This window comes from Aulonocara stuartgranti (genome assembly GCF_965226115.1).
Source record: "Aulonocara stuartgranti genome assembly, chromosome: 15".
NCBI classification, from domain to species: domain Eukaryota; kingdom Metazoa; phylum Chordata; class Actinopteri; order Cichliformes; family Cichlidae; genus Aulonocara; species Aulonocara stuartgranti.
In genome coordinates this window covers 41,401,556-41,422,848 of record NC_138951.1, presented here as the reverse complement: position 1 = coordinate 41,422,848, position 21,293 = coordinate 41,401,556, and the positions used below count along the sequence as shown (strand labels likewise).

The following is a 21,293-nucleotide window of genomic DNA, read 5'->3' as shown; positions in this document are numbered from 1 at the left end:
ATGAAAGCTCTGGTTCAGAGCTTCACAGAGTAATTACAAAATGTACTTTTAAGACTATCGTGCCTTTAAGCCAGCTTTCTTCTTGATTGGCCCTCATAAATAGAAGCTTTGACCAGAATGAGGGACCGTCGGGCCAGAGCTGTGCGTCTGAGATGAGAGATATGATGTCCTCTCTGCTGACATCACACAGAGCCAAACCGTGTTAAACTGTGAAGACGAGTCGTTCAGATGACCCTGCCATCCATAGTTCTGCACAGTGGAAAGAGCCACTCGCCACATCTGCCCCTGAGAGGCCCTGTCCACGGGGGAACACTCATTTCAGACCCATCCTTCCAATTTCTGTTGTAATGAAGAGCAAAGCTGAAACACTCATTAAATTTTTCATAGCACATGAGTTTTCCCTTTAACTGGATTGAAACCAAAAAAGAAGTCTCTAAAACGTTTTAATTATTTCGACTTCATATTTTATTTATTCAGTAAGCTGTGCCTGTTTTATTTAAATGGGTCAGTTATTTCGAGGAACAACTCCTTTCAAACTCTACACAATTAACCCAGAGTCGTTTCTCTATAGATTAAACCCCAACACGAACACCTTATAATGCTCCAGCAATAGAAATACTTTGTGCATTTACTGTTGAGCACAAGTTTCCCTCTGCAACGGTTCAATACGTCAGTCCAGCACAGGTAATAAATAATGCAACCTACACAATACTTAAACGGAGAGTGGCCAGAAAGGCTATTGCTTAAAGGGACTTTCATTCCCAGCTTCAAATTTTAGTTCTTGTGTCCCCCCCCAACCCTAAGCCCACATTCTTCTGTTTGGCTGCATAAGGTTTGAGCAGTAGAGCGTCTTGATGACCACATAAGAGATCTCTCTCTTTGACAACACACAGAAAAAAAAAGTAGTGTGAAACTGAGCAGGAAAAAGCAGTGTGAAGCCTGACCTTTTATCTCACAGCGATTACTTGTACAAATGTCCTTATTGGAAACTTTGGCCATGTCTAATGAGCATCCACTGCTAGAACAAAGAGGAACATGTCCAGTTTAAATTGGGTAAGGAAGCCCAGCCCTTGAACAAAGGTCTAGCTGTATGCTTCCAGAGCCATGGCTAACAAGCTTGCAGACTGTTAGCTCAGCTTCCCTAGCTGCCATCTAAAGCATCAAATTGATCAAATTCCTAAATGTAACATGCTGACTGTGGGTGTTGTTGAAGGGTCTCCAGCATCCACTGAAATATCAGGCACACGTGTCCTTCCCTCTTCATGTGAGGAAGAATCCGCGCAGTGTGCGAACTGCTAATGCGCTTTTGTAGTGGATTTGTTCCCAACATTAGTGGAATCTCCCCCACTGGTGATGGAGGTTGAAAAGACAAGGAGGTGGAGGACAGCAGCGTTTGATGTCTGACACACAGGAAGTCACTGCCGATTGATTGGCTCCCGTTAAAGCAGACGCTCCCCTCATAGGAGAGATGTCTCATGTCTTAATGTAAAGTGTATCATCTGTTCAGTCCCTGGGAATTCATCCCTGCAGACTCCTGCTCGCACTGCGTTTGAAAGACAGATGAAAGACCAATTTGATTTTTTTTTCTCCCCATTTCAAAAGCAAGAAAATCTCTGGCAACAAAAGTGGAAAGGAATAGCAGCAGATTAAAATAATGAGGCTTTTAGAGGACTTCAGTAGCTTCACATGAGTCGCATTTCTCTCTCATCTTTCACCTTCTTTGCCCTGCAGAGAACACAGGAAGGAGGGAAACATCTTAACTCTTTACGCCCCGGCTGAATTCAGTTTTGTACGTCTCTGCTCTTAAATTAGCAGAAGACACCCCTTTTAAATATCCAGTGGTAGATATTAAACTGCCTGCCACAGAATAATAATTAGAGTGGTGGTTGTTTCTGGAACACCCCCCCTTTTCCTTTGGCAGCGCTTTGCTAATTTGCAGTGACATCTCCGTGGCTCAGCAGCCCCTGGGCTGTAGGCAGAGGCACGGTCATGATGGGCAAAATGGAACCCACTGGGCATTCTTTACTGGAACTATCAACCCCCGCACACACTCGCAGCTACACCACTTTCCCGCTGCCATTTTTCTCTCATCACATGCTCCTTCATCTCTGCAGCTCTGCTCCACTCAGCACTCAGGAGTAGAAAGCAGTCCTCTGCTATCTGAGAAAAGTGGACCTTTTTCGTGCCTCTTCATGGACTCGCGGCAGTTGACAGGCCGTACATGTGGCTATATTAACGCGGCTGGACGAGCACGTTCGAACATGTAGCCTAATGTGCATGGCAGAGATTCTCCTGAGACGAGTTTCTTTGAGAGGTCTTTATCATAAAACACATTTGAGTTTAATATTGCTGACAGTGACTGTTTTGTATACTTGGAGAAGGCTTATGTTCTGTGGGTAGATTACTGGAAGGCATCAGATCCTCGTAAAACAAAGTGAGAGCTGTGTTCAGGTCCTTGGCACTAAGTCCTCCACATTTTCAGGGGATGTTTTCGTTGTCTGTGATTTGAACCACACGGTCGCACCCTTGCTTTTTGTAAATGATATGGTTTTGTTGGCTTTGACAGAAGGTGAGCTTCTGTATGTGATGTGGGGCTTTGCAGCTGGGTTGAGCGTCAGCATCTTCAAGTCTGAGTATGGTGTGAGATGAACAGGCTGAGCAGTGCAGCATCAGCATCGTGTTACGTAGCGCACTTTTGTCAGACGCCATCTGTGTTTTGCTTTTATACGCAGGGTGTCTTTTGGCTTTGGCTCCTTGATGCAGGATCGGACACCAAGAAATAACGCTGTCGTATCAGATCGCTAGAAAGCCGGAGGTTGATGGTGGTTGGTGGTCACTGAGTAATCAGCCAGGAGACCATCGCTTGTCCTTGCTGTTGTGCTCATTGACTGCCTCGTTCTTTTGTTGCTGTCACTCACTGGTTAGGTGGACCTACTAACAAAATGGTTTTATGTTCTAGTTTGAATTATCTAACTGGACAAACAGCAGGTATGTTTTCATTATCTTCTCATGACTCGTTTCTTCAAAGAGAAGATCAGGATTCTGGATTCAACGTCCATAAACTGCATCTGTGCAGTTACCAGTTAAAGAAGAATAGAAATAAAAGAAAAACAGATAATGAAACGGGGAACAATCTCTGAAGAACCTTCGTTTCCAAAAGCCTTTTGTAGCACTCGGTGCTGATGTGCAGTGATGGTATACTGGAGTGTTGTGAACAGGTTGGTGTTCGGGTGGTGTGGAAATGTCAGAATACCTTGAGTGGTGGAAATGTGAAGCTGATGCATGTGTTGTGTGCTTCAGTTGCTCAGTGCACTAAATTTTCTGCCAATTGAACTGAAGCTGTTGTCTCAACTTGAATTTTGTTGCCCTTTCGTCTGTTTTTTCCATCCTCTCTTCATCTTTGTCTCCGTTTCTCTTCCTCCTCCTCTTTTCTTCCCTGTGTCTCTGTGCTGAGCAGGAGGCCTTTATAGCAGGTCTGCTCCCAGAAACAACCTATTCTGTGACTGTGGCTGCATATACTACCAAGGGTGACGGAGCTCGCAGCAAGGCCAAGGTGGCCACCACCACAGGAGCAGGTGTGTGTGTTGCATACAACTAATACAACAAATCTGAGGCCATATCTTGATCACATTCCTGCTTGTTTTCTAATATGTCTCCATTTAATACCTTTCAGGAGTTTTTTTTAGTCCTGCGTAGTCTGATTTTTTCTGTTTGTCTGATTTTGATAATAATATGAGCTAATGTTGGCTCCATTTTACGTTTAGCTCGGTATCATCCTGAAAGAGCTTCTTAAACGGTTTTGCAAATAGGCAAACAGCTGCATTCTTATATAAAAGATCTTGAAATCTTGCTTTTTGCCACAGAAACAGTAAAATTTCTAAACTTAAGTCACAACTTTGGGTGCTCACACTGTTGCTTTTGAGTTTTCCTCAAAATGTACTCTAGAATACTTGGCTGCCCCAAGTCAACACAAGTCAGCACAAGTCAACACTCATTACATCCTCGATAGAACGGGCGGGGCAAGTACACACAGAGGCATTTGTAGCATACTCGACTTCTTTGAGTTGGAATTGACAGATGATATTTCACAAGAACAAAAGTAAACCCAAGTATACTGAGAAGCAGGTCTTGTTTTTTAAACCAGATGTCATTAGCAATGAGCAGATTGTACTAAGAGTCCAACAGCACTGCACACAAAGCCCCTCTGAAAAGCATTCCTTACTTTGTCTGTTTCACTCCACCATAATTTACACATCAGAAAAATGAATTTTGCAAACAGACGTCTTTGCAACTTTGACTTCTTGTGGAGCCAGAAGAGTTGCCCCCTGCTGGTCATTAGGAACCCCGCCCCACACACACACACACACAAAAACACAGGTTTAAAGAGCTTTTTAGACTCAAAAGCTAGTCTGAATAACAGTCTTTGTTCTTCTGATAATAAAAAGTAGTGTGGCCTTTATGATGATCTCAAAAACAGGTCCTATACCTTCCAACCAGCTAAGAAAATAAGCTAGATCATATTTAAATGTGTCTTTCAGTGCTGAATATTTACAAATGTTTCCTGCATCGCAGTTCCTGGAAAGCCCACTATGATGATCAGCACCACCATCGGGAACACCGCTCTAATCCAGTGGCAGCCCCCTAAAGAAATGGTTGGGGAGCACATGGGATACCAGCTGCAGTACAAGAGAGCAGAGGAGGAAGCTTTCACCATTAAACACTTCAAGAAGACAGATGATCATTTCACAGTCACCGGCCTCCACAAGGGTGCCGTGTACATCTTCAAACTGTGTGCCAAAAACAGAGCAGGGAACGGGGAGGAGTATGTAAAAGAGATCAGCACCCCTGAGGACATTCCCAGCAGCTACCCGCAAAACCTGAGCGTGGTCGGCCTTACTGCAACTTCCACCAAACTGGCCTGGGACCCGCCTCCTCTGGCTGAAAGAAATGGGAAGATTGTGAAGTATGTGGTGATGTACCGAGACATTAACAGCCCGAACAACAGCACCAACGTTACCACAGATACACAGATGACCGTCTACGGTTTGCAGCCTGACACAACCTATGACATAAGAGTCCAAGCTTTCACCAGCAAGGGCGGAGGACCTATCAGCCCCAGCATCCAGAGCAGGACCATGTCCACCTCCATGCCAGGTGAGAACCACAGGCTTAGGTGCAGCTACTAAAAATCTCAGTGATCTCGACCTCAAGGTCAGAGCAAGTTTCTGAAAATCGTGTGAATGCAATAACTTGAGAACAAGATGAAACTGAAAGGAGGGTGAGGCTAGTCCCAGTATTATTTAGTTCTGTCCTCTACATAACTCAAAGAAATGTAGCAGAACTTCATCAGGGAAACAAATTATGTTCAGTTTCTACCCTTTTTTATTCCTGGGTTTTACTAGAGTAACTTTGTAAGATTCAAAGTGAAAATTAAAACGAGTTTAGACAGTAAGTAGAGTCACAAGTGACTTTACTCCACTGACAACTTGGAGAGTTTTTATTTATTTAATAACCATTGCCTCTAGCTGGCATTTGCAAACTGCAGCCCTGTAGGATTCTTCTCTAGAGATGTTAAACAAGGACTTTCTGGCCATATTTGATGCAGGAAGCAAGCAGCTAGTTCCTGTGAGTGTGTGTGAGTCTCACACTATTAAATCCACTTAGTTCACTAAGTTAGACCTCATTATAGCATACCATCTGAAAACAGTTAAAGATACACTTAAGTCCTGTGTGTTATTTATTACAATGATCTTTTCATTGGAAACCTTTTGAGATGAAAACCTCATGAAGCTGGTTATGATATTGACAAGTGTCACTAACGCACGCGAGGAATTTTAAATATGAAAAAAACTCATTTATATTTATATCATTTATGTTTGTTTACAGTTTCCTACATAGTCCATGTGTGTCATGTCATCTTTGCTCACTGCTATGATAGTTATTCGATATTATTTGGATATGAGGCATGGATTATGTTGGTGCATCATGTAGTTACCTGCTGATTAGCATAAGTCACTAATTGGAGCACAAGCTTTCTTGACTGTTAGTACAATTACATGCACAGCAAGCAATATTGTTTTTCAGATAATTGCATTAAAATTCCAATTAAAGTTATCAAAACTGCAAGCTGGCATTAATCGAGCAGACATCTGTCAGCTGCACACATGTAAACGTTTTCATGCCACTGATAATGTACAGTTTATCCTTAATACAAATGAAACAAGTGAGTTGTATAAAAAATGTAGTGGCAGGCTTAAGTGGACATTAGAGAAACAGCAGTTTTTGGTCGTTTGTTATTGCCAAACACCTGTTTGTGCTTTTATAGATCATAAAATCATAAAAACTGTGCCGAGATCTATCTGGTAGTGTTCCCCGTAACTGTCTTGCTTTTCTTGCACCTCCTCATCAGCACTGAATCATCTCAGTCATATTCACAATCAAATTAACCACCTAATAATCATCCAGATCTTCCCTCAGTGTTTACCAAGAACTTTGGTGTGAAGGCTGTGACAAAGACCTCGGTCCTGCTGACCTGGGAAGTGCCAGAAACATACAAATCTCAAGTGCCTGTCAAGGTAAGCTCAGCGCTCTCTTTCATGCAGGCAGAAAACTGGTTGTTTTGGGTAAAACAGAGAGCTGGATATTGGTGACAGACATCACAGTGATAATTATTACAGTAGTGCAAGGTGTAAATTAACCTCTATAACTCCATCCTGCTGTAGATTCTGTACAACCAGCAGAGTGTGGAGGTTCAAGGCAACCTGAAAAGGAAGCTGATCACACAGCTGCAGCCAGACACTGATTATTCGTTTGTGCTAATGAGCCGAGGGAATAGTGCTGGCGGCCTCCAGCAGCAGGTCTCCATCCGAACGGCTCCGGACCTTCTGACGGTGAAACCAGCTCAACACCATATAGATGTGGAGGAAGGTGGTAAAGTGACTATCAGCCTGCCGAAGGTCCCGGACGCAGCGGCTGTCAGGTCAGTGCTGACAGTTTGTCTGTTTTAACACTGACAGTTTCCGTGACTGCTCCTCCATTTCCTCATCTCAGTATTACAGGGAGTGCAGAATTATTAGGCAAATGAGTATTTTGTCCACATCATCCTCTTCATGCATGTTGTCTTACTCCAAGCTGTATAGGCTCGAAAGCCTACTACCAATTAAGCATATTAGGTGATGTGCATCTCTGTAATGAGAAGGGGTGTGGTCTAATGACATCAACACCCTATATCAGGTGTGCATAATTATTAGGCAACGTCCTTTCCTTTGGCAAAACGGGTCAAAAGAAGGACTTGACAGGCTCAGAAAAGTCAAAAATAGTGAGATATCTTGCAGAGGGATGCAGCAGTCTCAACATTGCAAAGCTTCTGAAGCGTGATCATCGAACAATCAAGCGTTTCATTCAAAATAGTCAACAGGGTCGCAAGAAGCGTGTGGAAAAACCAAGGCGCAAAATAACTGCCCATGAACTGAGAAAAGTCAAGCGTGCAGCTGCCAAGATGCCACTCGCCACCAGTTTGGCCATATTTCAGAGCTGCAACATCACTGGATTTTCTCATTTCCTCATCTCAGTATTAGTGTGTTAGATACCGTCGTGTTGGTTTTTAGGCGCCAAGAGCGTTGAGTGTCAGGGTATTAGCCAGTCCTGTCAGCTGATCTGAGCCAGGTTCTATAGACCGTATGGGTACGTGTGAATCTCAGCAATGTCTTGTCCACTGCATCTATAGAGTGCCAGGCTATTTTCCCCAACATACACTCAGCGTATTAGCAGTTCAAACATCTTAAAAAGCCAGAAAATTCTGGCGTGTTTCACCAGCCATTACAGCCTCTCTTTATTAACTTCTTGTCATGTTTTACCCACTTCACAGCGAGCCAATTATCAGAAGCAGAAGCGTTTTCTTTAAGGTCAGAGTAGTTTTAAGTGCAAACAAGACAATCAAACCTCTGGCCCAACAGCTCCGTGATTACAGCAGAAAACCACACGACTATATTAACAGTCGCCCCACTGCAACTCGTAGCCCTCTCATGATACCAGAAAGCAATTTGAGGTAATCAGCAATAAGAATCCCAATGCAAAAGGTGCATTTCACAAGAAGTTTATTTCATATTATTACCCAGCGTGGTCAAGAAGACAAGCACATAGAAATAATTAATTGTGTTTCAAGTGTTTGTTTCTCCGAAGAAATAGCCCACAAGTAAGCAGTAATTAAGAGGAGTGGAGTCAGTGGAGAAAAAAGATGCTAATGTCCAAACCAGACCTTCTCATTAGGCTCAGTGAATGCATCTGTTTAAGAGAAGGTTCAGAAAGTTTATGGAGAAGATCTACAAGATGTGCTGAAACAACATTAGACACATGCATACATATAAACTGCATTTTTTAGTCTTTTAATACGTCTTTAATTCACTTTGTGCTTCTGACTCTTGTGTTGTGGTAACAGGTGAATTTCCTCATAAACTTATCTTCTCTTAACATTGAAGCTCTGCGTGTGTGTTTGGTGCACAATCATATATGGGTGCATTATACGTTTTGTGCAGGTGGTACTACATAGTGGTTGTCCCTGTCACTCCAGTTTCTCTGAGGAGATGGGAAAACCCTGAAGACATGGACATACAAGAGGTGAGCGGATGTCTAGTTCAGTTTGATTTCATTGTGGCTGACAATCTTAAAAACGGCTCTTTTATCAGTTGTAATTGTTGCCATAAATTTTGTGAACACTGGGTAAAAGCAAAAAAGGAGTCAAATCCTAGAAAAAGTCTTTCAAATAAGTTGGGACATAAGCTGCAGTAATTTGTCCATATTGGAACGTAGAAAATATCAAATATTAAAACATGAAAGATGTACAATTTTAAGAAAAATGTTGCTTTTAAATTTGATGACAGCAAAGCGTCTCCAAAAAAGTGGGACGGGGCAAACAAAAGGTTACCGCAGTGATGGTATAAAAAAAGAAACTATAACTGGAGGTTAGCTGCCAGTAGGTCAGTCACATGATTAGGTAAAAGAGCATCTTAGAGAGGCGGAGCTTCTCTACAAATCATCTACAAATTGTATAACAATTTCAGAAAAATGTTCCTCAACATAAAATTGCAAAGACATTAAATATCTCGTCATCAAGGCCAAAACTCAGTATTGGATGCCAGTGGTCTTTGTGCCCTCGGGCAGCACGACATCAAACATGTGTCATGGACATCACTGTGTGTGAGCACAGCTTACAGTGCCATCCACAAATGCAGGGTAAACCATGCAAAGACAAGCCCACATGTGAATGTGATCCAGGAACACTAAAAACAGAATCCCTCAGCCTGGTATAAACTGGGAAATTAAAAACCAGAAGCAGCCTCAAGTGGCCATTGAGGGAACTGCACTTTATTGTTCGTTTTTTTATTGCAGTTAAATTTCCCTATTAGTCCCAGTGTGAAGGGTAGAAGCAGCAGTAAGGTGACAGAGAGTTGGTATAAGGTGGAGGAGGAAACCTACTGGCAATATGCATGGGACTGATAACATTGAAAACAGGTGATTAAAGCTGCTAAATGTTTTTCTGCCCATGTTTATCTGGAAAAGGGCGAGAAACACTGAATGAAAATGTAAGTTATTGCAGTGTGAGTGACAAAACAGAGTTCGTGCACCTTCATTACAGGAAAATGTTTCCAGCAGTATAAATGGGAATCAGTTTTTATAATTTAGTGGCACCTTGGCAGTTTTGAAACATCACTGACACCTTCTGATCCAGAAATGCTGTGATTATGAATCCGCTTCTTCAACCACCCTCGTGTGTCGCTTACGAAAGAATGCAGCGTTCTTCGGCTTTTTAGAGCACCGCCTGACGTCACTGCATGCTTTGCGTTTTAGCTTTGTTTTCATTTACATGTCTTCATGATGAATTTTCACAACCAATCAGACTGAAGCCCTTCTAGCATCATTACACAATTCATTACACGCAACAATTCAAAAAGGTTGTGAGGGACAAACAATATTCGAATGACTTGACTGTTCTCACCGTCATGCAGTCAGAGATACTAAAAAACAAAGTGTAGATGTGGTCAGAAGCTATCAACCGAAAATGTTGTTTACAAGTGGAAATGTTGCGAGGCTAAATAGAGGCGATTAAAGAAAAATCATCATGCATCAATATGTGGATTGAGGAATATTTGTACAGAGTTGCCACTGATGATGGCAAAGGGAAATCTTACCTCATGTCTGAAGCTTTGTTTCTATTTTTGATTCAGTTTAATTTGCTGCATCTCCCATAATGCAGACGGGGCGGTGTGGCATCACTCTTATGTTGGCCCCTCTTGCAAACGATATTGGGTTAATGCTGAGCTAAATGGTGGCACGGGAGTTCAGTAGTTAATTTTGTTGAATCTACAACTCAAAAATAAATGAAGTTTTTCAAAGAGTAAACTAACTGCTGTGCATCATTCTGAGATTTTGCTTTGTTCTTGCTTTAAAACTTGCTGACACATTAACTGCTGAGTCAGCTCTGCTCCTGAAACGTAAAATAACAACTAAGAAAGAAATGGGGCTTTTTTTGCTTCACCTGCAACTGTATATAATTACCTAGTGTCAGTAAAATCCTTTAGCTTTGATTTTATTGTATCTCTTCCAAGTCCTTTCTAACCTACAACAGAACTGCTGCTTAAGGTGTCATTTACATACATGAGGCGCTGCACTGCGTTGTATTCCCGTGAGCCTTCATTGAGCAAGATCTAAAGGAGATGGGCTTTTACTATGTCTGCAGGCAGACTGATCAGGTTGAGCTGTGCAGTAACTGTTATGGGTTTGTCATTAATTCCCTCCCCTGACAAATTATGAAATGCATGCCAGTGGATAATGGTCTAACAATGAAGGCAAAGATCTGGAGTCTGGTATCTCATAGTCTAGACCCTTGTTTGCTTCAACTGGAGAGTTGCGGTCATAAACTAAATAAAAATGTAAAAGATGGACTTTCTAGGTCTTAAAAAATTAAGCCAGTGTAGAAGAGCTTTAACCTGAATTATTTCCAAGGGTCAGAGGGGGGTTCATCCTCATTGCTGTACAGACTGTATAGAAATCACTGAAACAATGTATGACTTGGGTAGTGACAGACAAGTAGCTAAAGTATCCCTTAGTTTATCAGTCATGGCTTCAATAAAGTACGAGACAGCCAAAATGCTTCAAGCTTCAAAAGAGGACTTTGCAAACCAATGGGCAACGTCACACCGGCAGCTATAATGGATTTTATGGTGTTTACTATAATAGCTAGTATAGCAGTGTCTTTACCTTAAATTAAGTGTTGTTGCAAAATGGTTCTAAATAAATAAAACTTCCATGAAATGTAACTTTTGACTCTGCATGTCAAAAAACATCCAAAAGAAAATAGCGCAAAGGTGTTCCTAATAAGATCCTTGAACCAAACTAGCAGGACTTTCAGTGTAAAGGTGAAGCAGGTGTATGTCTAAGGCAGAAACGCAGCTATGACCCAGTTCATAGGGCGCATCCTTTGGAGGCCACATTTCAAGGCCAATTACGTCATAGCTAGGCGACGAAGGCTGCTCCAAATGCGTCCGACAAATGCGTCCTTCATTTCCCCGAATTTGAAGGATGGATGGGGTGTGTCCTTCGTGACCCAACATATCCCAGAATTCATTGCGCGGCCAAGCCAATTCCAAATCTGAAGGCTAGACCAACCCATTTCACAGCCTCGCACTTCGGGCCTTCTCAGTCTATGAAGGACCCGGCACACGTAGACCGCGGAGGCCAGGTCCTCTGAAGGATGCAGCCTATGAATTGGGACACACATCTCATTTTGGCTGCATGTAGAGCTCGTGACCATAACCGAGAGCTTGGAATACATTCGAATAATTCAAAAACTTCTGGCCCAGCTCTCTTGCCCCTTCACATGGGGCAATAACTGTTTCCCAGCTCAGAAGCAGCAATCCATCCAGAACCATTTCATCCATACACGGTAAAGCCCTAACCAATGCGCCCACAGCTCTTCATAGTCTGGCTTTTTTTAACCTTTTCTCCTGATCTTTGACAAAGAAGCATTTTGGTATTTTGTAGTTTTCCTGAAACCAGCTCTCACTCCAAACACTGACAACTGGACCTCAACTGAAACTCTTGAACATATCCAATACATGTGTGCATAAAACAACACACAGTTATCACAGAAGCATTAGTGTGCAATTACATTTGAATCTGGCCAATATGAGCTCTGTAAAAAGGCATGTATGTGTTGTAGAATAGCAGCATACACAGTTTAAAGTCTATGTCTTTGTTTTTATAGGATGCTGATGCATAAAGACTGTGTAATTATACTAACTTATAGTTATCATTTGCATACAAGTCTAAATGTGACCTGCATTGTATTTTTTAGTCTTTGTTAGTAACTCTGGCCTCCGCTTTTTATACTCCAGTCATTTTGGAGCTACAGCAACAAGTAATGGAGTTGTTCAGTGTCTGAGGTTTGTGTTTACTGGTCACTATCGCAGCTTCCTCTACTGCAGATTGTGTTGTTGCTAAAATGCAGATCACTATCTGGGTTTGGCTGAAGAAAAGCACTTCACTTTAGTGGAGTCATTTTCTAATAGAGATGGTTGGCAGCACATCAATCTTGTCATTACTTCTGTCCTACTAATAAAGGGAGGCCAAGTGCATGTTTCAATCTGGTCGTGCACAATGTTAAATGCTTATTTATTATATCTTGTGTGATTTATCCATATATTTGTATTTTTTGTTTTTGAGTTGTTGGTGACTGGTCAGGTTTAGGTTTCTATTCATTCTACAGAACTTCATATTACTGTTTATTTATTTATTGCCCTGAGTTGGATTGGTCTATGGCAGGGGTGGGCAACTCCAGGCCTCGGGGGCCACTGTCCCTGCAGGTTTTAGATGTGTCCTTGATCCAACACAGCTGATTTAAATGGCTAAATTAGCTCCTCAACATGTCCTGCAGTTCTCCAGAGGCCTGGTAATCATGTGATTCAGGTGTGTTGACCCAAGGTGAGATCTAAAACCTGCAGGACACCGGCCCTCGAGGCCTGGAATTGCCCACCCCTGGTCTATGGCATGATTATAAAGTTCAGAGATTTCCCTTTTTTATATATCCTGGATGAGCCCCGGCGTTATAAGCCCTGCTTATTTAGGACATAACGGGGTGATTTTTTTTAGTAAGGTAAAACGTATTAATGGCAACATGTCCCTGTGAGCCAAACATACAGCTAATTGGTGCTTTCCAGATGGAAAGGGAGACCTAAACATTAGGAGTAATTTAGCTTTTAAAGGTCCAAATTCCTTCCAGCAGCAGTGTTTGAGTTTATTAGTTATCCAAGAAAGTAGGATATATCTTTGGCATATATCATAGTGTTTTGGGTTTTTCTGAATGACACTTTTTCTTATGAAGTGTGGGGAATGTAAGCAAATTTTGAGAAACGTAGACTTATTGAAAAAGTGCGTAAAGGGCTCAAATTATCTGCCAGACAGCCCTCATGTACTTTGACAATGGGGGGTCCTAGGCCCTCACATGGACTCCCAAGCAGGGGGGATAAGTCAGGTGAGAGGACCAAGGACTGGACCATAAAAGGAAGGAAGCAGAAAGCAGCATCTGAAACTGACACAAGGCACGGGATCCAGTACCTTCATCTGAGACGTTTTTAAGTGAAATACTGTCAACCGGCTGTTTGTTAAATTTCCTTTTTCTTACAAAGTGAATGTTTGAAATGTCAGCACCCAAAAAAGGAAGAAGATGCATCCATGTGATTGAAGTGACTTTGCTGCAGACAACCGTCCCCAGTATGTCAGTGTCACCTTGAATATTGTTGCTTTGCGGGGACGTGTTGGTCTAAAATGACAAAAGCAGGTGGTTGAAAGACACGTCTGTCTCTGAACACAGAGAGCAGCTGAGTTTCAGTAATGAAGCCACGACCCTCGGTGCTTCCTGAATGTCACAGAGGGCCTTCAGACTTTATAAATTCAATCCTGCTAATTGTAAGGCGTTTGGCATCCTCCAACATGCACCTTTCACCAAGTGCACCACAAATTTATAAGATAGAAGTAACATTTTTACGTGGCTCAAAAACAAAATAAAATAAAATAAATTAAAAGGTTTATTGCTTCAATTTAGACTTCGAGAAATCTATTTTCTAGTATGTTTTTGCAAATTGCAGCTTTGATCAAACTGCTGAACAAAAGTGTAGTGCATCAGCAGCATGATGAAGCATCATTTCGAACATTTTCAACAATAACATTTCATAATAAAGTGGTTTAACTAACATCGGCACCCTGTTTGTTTGTCTTCTTACACATTGCTCATCTTTACTGGTTCTTTTGACTTTGTTGACCAGTCACACAGAGGTCTCAGCAACTTAGTTCATTCCAATCAATAAGACAGGTGATAAAAACTGCAGAGTGTAAAGAAAAGGATGGATATAACCCTCATGGCATCTCCCATTGGCTTTTTTTTTGCATTATTAATGAATGCTCCGGTGGCATTGTTGCTTTGTGGAGCCATTAGTTTCTTGCCTGGTTACATTGTTAGCATTGTTACAGTAAGACATGCAGACTTTAAGCCTTAATTAAGTGAAAACAGATCAACAGTTAAAGGTGGTTTGGATTAGAAATAAATAAGAGTAAAACAAGTGAATAAAATGGAAGAATCGTATAACTGTCACAGAGGGTCAGGAAAAGAGAGCCGTCATCTACAGAGATGAGGTTTGTTATGTCATCTTGTGTCACTATGCTCCAGTGTCATGTCAACTCATAATATTTTGTTCCTCTGGTAGCTTCTGGAGTCCGGTGCTGACAGCAGCCTGCAGAGAAGGAAAAGGCAGAGCAATGACTTCCTGCAGCCCTACATCGCTGCCAAGCTGGATACGCTCCCTGAGATCTTCACTCTGGGTGACGAAAAGAAATACAGCGGCTTCTACAACAAACCGCTCCCTGGACAGCAGCAGTACCGCTGCTTCGTTTTGGCTGACCTGACGGACCACGAGTCTGTGAGTGACCTCTCTGCATTTATGAACACGTTCAGCAGCAGTGATGCATTTGGAAGTGGTTCAGTGGTTGATCTCAGAGGCCAGGGCTTCAGTGCATACACTGATTTCTTAAAAAAGAGCACCACCCCACCTCAAAACACGGCACAGACTTACAGTACATTGTGAAGATGATGCTACATGTTTGTCCACAAGACTCTTTGGCTTTTTCTTTGCCATCGTAAGGCAATATAGCAAAACTGAGATTAGTGTTGGTAATAAACTGACAATTTGTTAATACATTTTCAACATATCAGCTGGTTCTGTCCATACAGTGTGTGTTCTATAACTCATCCATTTGTGTAGCCTACAGACAGTTTGAGTGCTGTCGTCAGTGGTTAGGGTTAATTAAGGGTAATTCAGGGTAAGGGTTAAGTTTACATTCAAACTTCCTCTTTATATGGAAGTTTCACCTGTGACATAACCAAATTTGACTAAAAATGTCTCCAAGACTTGAGTTCAAAGATAAAATCCTTTTGTTTCCAAAGCTAGCTTGTTTTGCATGTGGCTAAAGTGCAACACAGTAGTTCTCTTTCACAGGAGGAGCATCCCTAAAGCAGGGATGTTACCCACATGACACAGCAGCAGTAGCTTAATTGTAAGATAAGATAAGATAGAACTTTATTAATCCCTCGGGTGGGTTCCTCTGGGAAATTCGACTTCCAAAAAGCACAGCAACGACCGAAGTTACAGTTACAGAACTGTTATATATATATACACACACACACACACACACACACACACACACACACACACACACACACACACACACACACACACATATATATAAATACAGAGACAAATATAAATAAAATATACAAAGGGGATAAATAGAATAAATAGGAACAAAAAACAAAAATACAAGTGAATTGCACATTTCAAGTATTGAGTCTATTGCACTGTTGACTATTTACAAAAAGTATTGCACAAGGTATTGTACAGTGAGGTGCAGAGGCACTACAGCTTAGTTGTTCCCCCCTCCTTTGTCCTCCTGTTTCCCCTCCCTCTCCCCTCCAGAGAGGAGTTAAACAGTCTGATGGCGTGTGGGACAAAGGAGTTTTTAAGTCTGTTAGTTCTTGTCTTGGGGAGAAGCATCCCTGTATCAGAGCCATGATAAATTGCAATTGGGGTTGCTGTAGCTCAGGCGGTAGATGGTAGAGCAGGTCACCTATCAAATATCCTGGGCAAGACCCCGAGTTGCTCTCCGGTGCATTCGTGGGATTATGAGTGTGTATGTGTGAGCGTTAGACAGAAGGTTCTTAGACAGAAGGTTCTTAGACAGAAGGTTCTTAGACAGAAACAACATAGAAAAACAGTGCATGTGTGAATGGGTGAATTCGGGGAGCTGTGTAAAGCGCTTTGAGTGCTCAGAGTAGAAAAACTCTATATAACCCAGTCTGTTTACCATTCCCATTTACCAAGAGATTTGAGGCCAGACTAACAATCTGCAGCAGTGCAAAACCCTCTTTTGGCATTAAAAAGTTACTGTAAGATTTTACTAAAGAGGTGCAGTGTCAGTTTTGTGACTAAAAGGTGTGGAAGTATTTTTGCCTTCGTGCATAAGTATTTGTAGAAGTTTCCCTTTTTTGGGAAAGAAATTTGGAGCGCATTTAAATGATTCCTACAAAACCTATTTAAGTTCATGCACTTTACAGCAAATAACAGAATTTAACCCTGAAAAAAGCAACTCCTATTTTGTTCCCTATGGCTGTGATAGTTGTCTCTAGAAGTGTTCAATTATTAGGAATTAGAAGAGGAGGGGTTATCAAAATGAGTGCAGCGTTAGCACAGCTGGATGGCTCAAAGCTATGAAGGCACTCCCTAACCTTGGGCTGTCCTGTGCTAGTGGCTTTACAGTGCTGCTTGCAGTGTTTCCAGTTTTTAGTTACATTTCTACACAGATCAGTCTTGTGTCTCTTGCTTGTGTTTTCACAGCCTCGTGCACACAATGAGCAGATTTTGTTTAACTTCTCTCTGGTATCAGATCTGTTACAAGCTGAATGAAAATGCAGAAATGTGTCAAATTCAGACCTGACAGCTGTTAGATTCATATTTGAATCCTACAATCTGTAAATTTTGACTTTAAAAAATGCACGCAGTCTCACACTTGCATAGCCTGCAGAGATAAAGAGCATGCATTTAATGACAAAGTAATAGCAACATCAAAGCCTGGGTCACGATGTGACATCCTCTTCTACATATATAAAGTCAGTACTGACAAACAGATTCATAACATCGATTCATTTGTAATAAAGCTGCGATCCTGTGCTCTAACTGAGCTGTCAGAATTATCCAGAGAATGAACGTCTCGAGCTACAAGACTGTGCATCGTCCACGGCAAATTCTAACAGAAGAGTTTGTCTTCCAGGCAAAAACACATTGATCTGAATTTCCAAAGAGAAGCACAAACATGAAACTCACATCCTGATTGCTTCTGCCTGCATATGTACAGTGCTCTTGGTAGACTGCTGGTCATCATTAAAACAAATTATTTATCTTTATAAATTAGCAGATCGCCAACAGAACCTCCCACTTCCGTCGACTGTGGCGTCACGCTAGTTTGCCCTGGTTAGTAAATCTGCCCATCGATGTCGAATTTTCAGATCTCCATAATGGAATAAACACTGTGGCTACCTGACCAGACCCGTCCTTCTTAGAACAGGGGGATTGTCTGGAAGGTGAATGCGCTCATGTGACCAGGCACAATTCACAAACTCAGCAACTAACACTTGCATCAAAAACAATACAAACATTGAAATACAAGAGAGAAACTATGACAAAGATGCACCAAAAGTCAGCAAATCATTCATCAGCAAAGTTATTTGTGCAGATTTTGTATTGTACATCTTTATGAAAGTTGTATATTCACAGACAAGAGTCAGGAAATAGAAACAGTAACAAGGACCAATGTTTGATATCATGCAATAGCCTTGCAATGAACGCAACCTGTGGGACACTTGTTACTGTGGACCTTGCAGCTGCTTCCTGTGGTGGTGTTGTACTGGATTGCAATACGCGCTTTCCCCCCACACTGCTGTGTTTGAGTGCACATGATCAATAGTCAGAATAAAATGTGGAAGAAAACAAATGGATTCCCCTGAGTTTGACCATCTTGCCAACAAAGTGCCCATTATGTTTTATGTTATGTAATCCTTCTGCACTAATGTACCATCTGAACACACAATACAGCTGCTGCTACCACGTGAGGGAGAAGCAAAGTCAACTATTAGAGTTACAGCCTGCCTTGTATGCAGCAGTGCTGTGTCAAGAAAGGTTCACTGAGACCAAGGCTGTGCTTGACACCTCTTGCTCTTTAATAAATCATAAATCTGCAGCAGGGGCAAGGGAACAGCAGAGGCAACGTGGATGGTTTTTTAATATGCTGCTCTATTGCTGTTTTGTCTGCATTTGTGGCCTTTAAAGTTGTCAGATGAATAGTTCTCATAAAACTGTGGAAAAACTTCATTTATGGGTCACATTGTGGTACATACAGCTGCAGTGCATGTTCCATACTTCTTTGTAATGCTGAATGAATAGAGCAGAGTTGGTTGTGAATGGCATTATTGCTTTCTATCTGTGGAATACAAGAGTAGCCCTTCAAGCAGCGCTGCACACATGCCAAGCACGTCACAGTGATGCTAATCATGTCCTTGACTCCTGCATGCATCTGCAGGTATATCTTCCAAGCAGTTAGGCCGTGATCCCCACCGTCACTCACATGCACCTTGCTTCCAAGAGCATTAAACCTTCAGACTGCTTCTCTAATTTCAACTGCTCTTGTTCTTGTTCGCCCTCGTGGCATCTTCATTTAAATGTGTTGCGATCTATGGAGAGGGAGGAGGTTGGTCCAGAATAGAACACTTCTAAAGGCTTCTGGCTTTAAACAGTCTTATGAACTATTCACACAAACACGGTGATGCACCAGATCAGTAAAGATTCACTTGGAGTAAGGTGTAGGGGGAGATTAAGGTTCAAATCTTTTTATGGAAAGGCTTGTGAAGAAGAACAAGAATGCATGTACGGGGTCCGATCAGAAGGGTCTGACAAATCAAAAGCTTCACCTGATTTAGATTTGGCTGGTCTCACATTCAACTTCATCTTGTTCCAGCTGACTTTTGCTTGCTGTGCAAGTTTGAGGTCCATGGTGGAGAACGCAGAGTGGACGTGGTTACAACAGCAACTTCCATGAGCTGAAAATAGCAGCTGAAGGATGAAGGATGACTGAATACATTAAAATAGATTCTCTCAAACAGGTTGTGATTTTTAGGTCCTGCTGTCTGAACTATTTTAATCATTCCTCATATGAGGCTTACATTGAAGTAAAGCATTTTCTGAAAATGTGCTTGTACTACGCTGAGCCCAAACCATGAGCGTGTTATGGAGAGCTGCTGGATGTTAACAGGATAAACCTGCATTCAGAGTCTCCTTGTATGGGTGAACCCAAGTCAGGCTTTCATCACTAACCACTTTCACCTACTGCTGAGCAGACTGCAGATCCTTCACACGGTGTTAATATTTGCCTCAGCTCTTGTCTCGCCCCGCCCAGTGAAGACAGCAGGCCCACTGTGGGTCCTGCTCAGGGAGAGTTACTGGCTTTTTCTTAAATGATCCAAGGTCTTGGCCCCACTATGTAAAGTGCTCAATGTGACATATGTTATGATTTGGGGCTCTATGAATAAAACTGAAATGAATTGAGCATTTAAATGTCATTCAAATATCAGTGGCTGAAAGAAGTGTGAGATTAAAAAAGGGGGCAGATGGAGAAATGAAAGCAAGCTTGTTTCAGGTTATCAATGAAGGAAATTCAGCACATTGGTCGGATTTATCTGCACTGCAAAACAAAGTCAGTCAGTGAGTGAAGAGCGGCCTGAAAACCTTCCAGGTAGCAATCTGCAGATTTGGCCAACAGTTGTAGAAAATCGTCTTCTTTGAACATGTTTGATTTACAGTATTGACAAAAGGATCATTTTATATGGACAAAATTCTAGGTGTGATGGGACATTTCATGCCCTTTACAACAACCCTACCCCAGATGTGATTGGGTAAGAGGCACACCGTGGGCAGGTCACCAGTCTATCACAGGGCTAACTCACAGAGCCAAACAATCCTTTGCACTCACACTTATGAGTAATTTAGAATCACAAAGTAATCTAACTCTAATAACTGAATGACCTTTAACTGTGGGAGGAAACCAGAGTACCCACTGCAAACTAGCCAGACTGTGGGTTTGAACCTGGGCCCTTCATGCTGTGAGGTAACAGTGCGAACCACTGCACCACCACGCTGTCGGTACAGACTTCACAAAAGGAGGAAAGCTACGATTTCAAGGCTTGATGCAGAATTTTTCTGCACGTTTTTGTCCTTGACAGGTTAAACACAATAAATAGCGCTAGCATGCACGGGGTGTGTAGTGTCTGCCTCCAGTGATTTTCCTGTGGTGTAAAATCTCATGTGGTCTTGTGAATTTCGTGAGTCCAGCAACTAACCACTCCTACTAGATTGTATCAGGTCATCTCAACAAGAACAAATGAAGTTGTTAAATTTCATACAGATCCTACATGATTCAATTACGTTCACCACAGAAACAAAATACAAGTTAGACTTTTGTAAATGTAACAACCATCCAATTTCCTTTTTTGTAGTGTACACGTTTGGGATCTCTGTCTCGCCTCAAGTTACATAAAATTCAGCTTTGTAGTTGTTGTACGATCCTGCTGGCAGAAAAAGACTGAAACTGCAGTTTCCCCACCTTTAGGCACAAAGATGAAACGCTGACCTTTCCATCTAAGTGGGTAAGACAGCAAATTAATACAGCAGAGCTTCGGTGGCCTCGGCGGATGTTTTTAGTGCTGTTTGTATGATCCTGACACTCGGTGGAGAGGTGGAGAACAGACGTTAGGTCGGAGGACTGCGGTTTTTTAAGAGGAGCATCCGTGTGGATTTAAAAAATGTTCAGAACTTTGAGATAAAAAGAAATAGTTTGATAAAAACTAAAATGTTGATACATATTTAAGCAAATCGCCACACATGCAGGGACTCTCTGTATGCATAATTGGGCATCTTATTCCTGTCATCCCTTAGTTCCTGGAACTTTATCAGAGAGACTTAGCAATTCATTGTTCTGTACATGCCATTGTCCTCCGACATTTAGATGCCATTCAGACATTTTAAATAAATGATTAAATGGAGCATTTCTCATCACTCCCACTTTGCTGCGCCTCCGCTCATTACAGCTTTTGTAATGAGGGAAGTGCGTCGTCTTGGACAATACTTTTCCACAGTGTTGAG

General features: G+C 41.9%; 1 protein-coding gene across 9 annotated transcripts in view; it reads left to right on the top strand.

The window, feature by feature from the left end:
- The window catches only part of ptprfa (protein tyrosine phosphatase receptor type Fa), a 397,951-nt gene that overhangs the window by 317,689 nt on the left and 58,969 nt on the right, over nucleotides 1-21,293 (top strand). For 6 of the 9 annotated variants that reach the window (XM_082506013.1, XM_082506015.1, XM_082506018.1 and 3 more), the window contains 6 exons: nucleotides 3,458-3,575; nucleotides 4,573-5,154; nucleotides 6,466-6,575; nucleotides 6,723-6,979; nucleotides 8,535-8,616; nucleotides 14,757-14,969. In XM_082506013.1, coding sequence (XP_082362139.1) covers nucleotides 3,458-3,575; nucleotides 4,573-5,154; nucleotides 6,466-6,575; nucleotides 6,723-6,979; nucleotides 8,535-8,616; nucleotides 14,757-14,969 — 1,362 coding nt within the window. The remainder of the gene's footprint in view (nucleotides 1-3,457; nucleotides 3,576-4,572; nucleotides 5,155-6,465; nucleotides 6,576-6,722; nucleotides 6,980-8,534; nucleotides 8,617-14,756; nucleotides 14,970-21,293) is intronic. The other 3 variants (XM_082506017.1, XM_082506019.1, XM_082506016.1) reach the window with 1 other exon arrangement.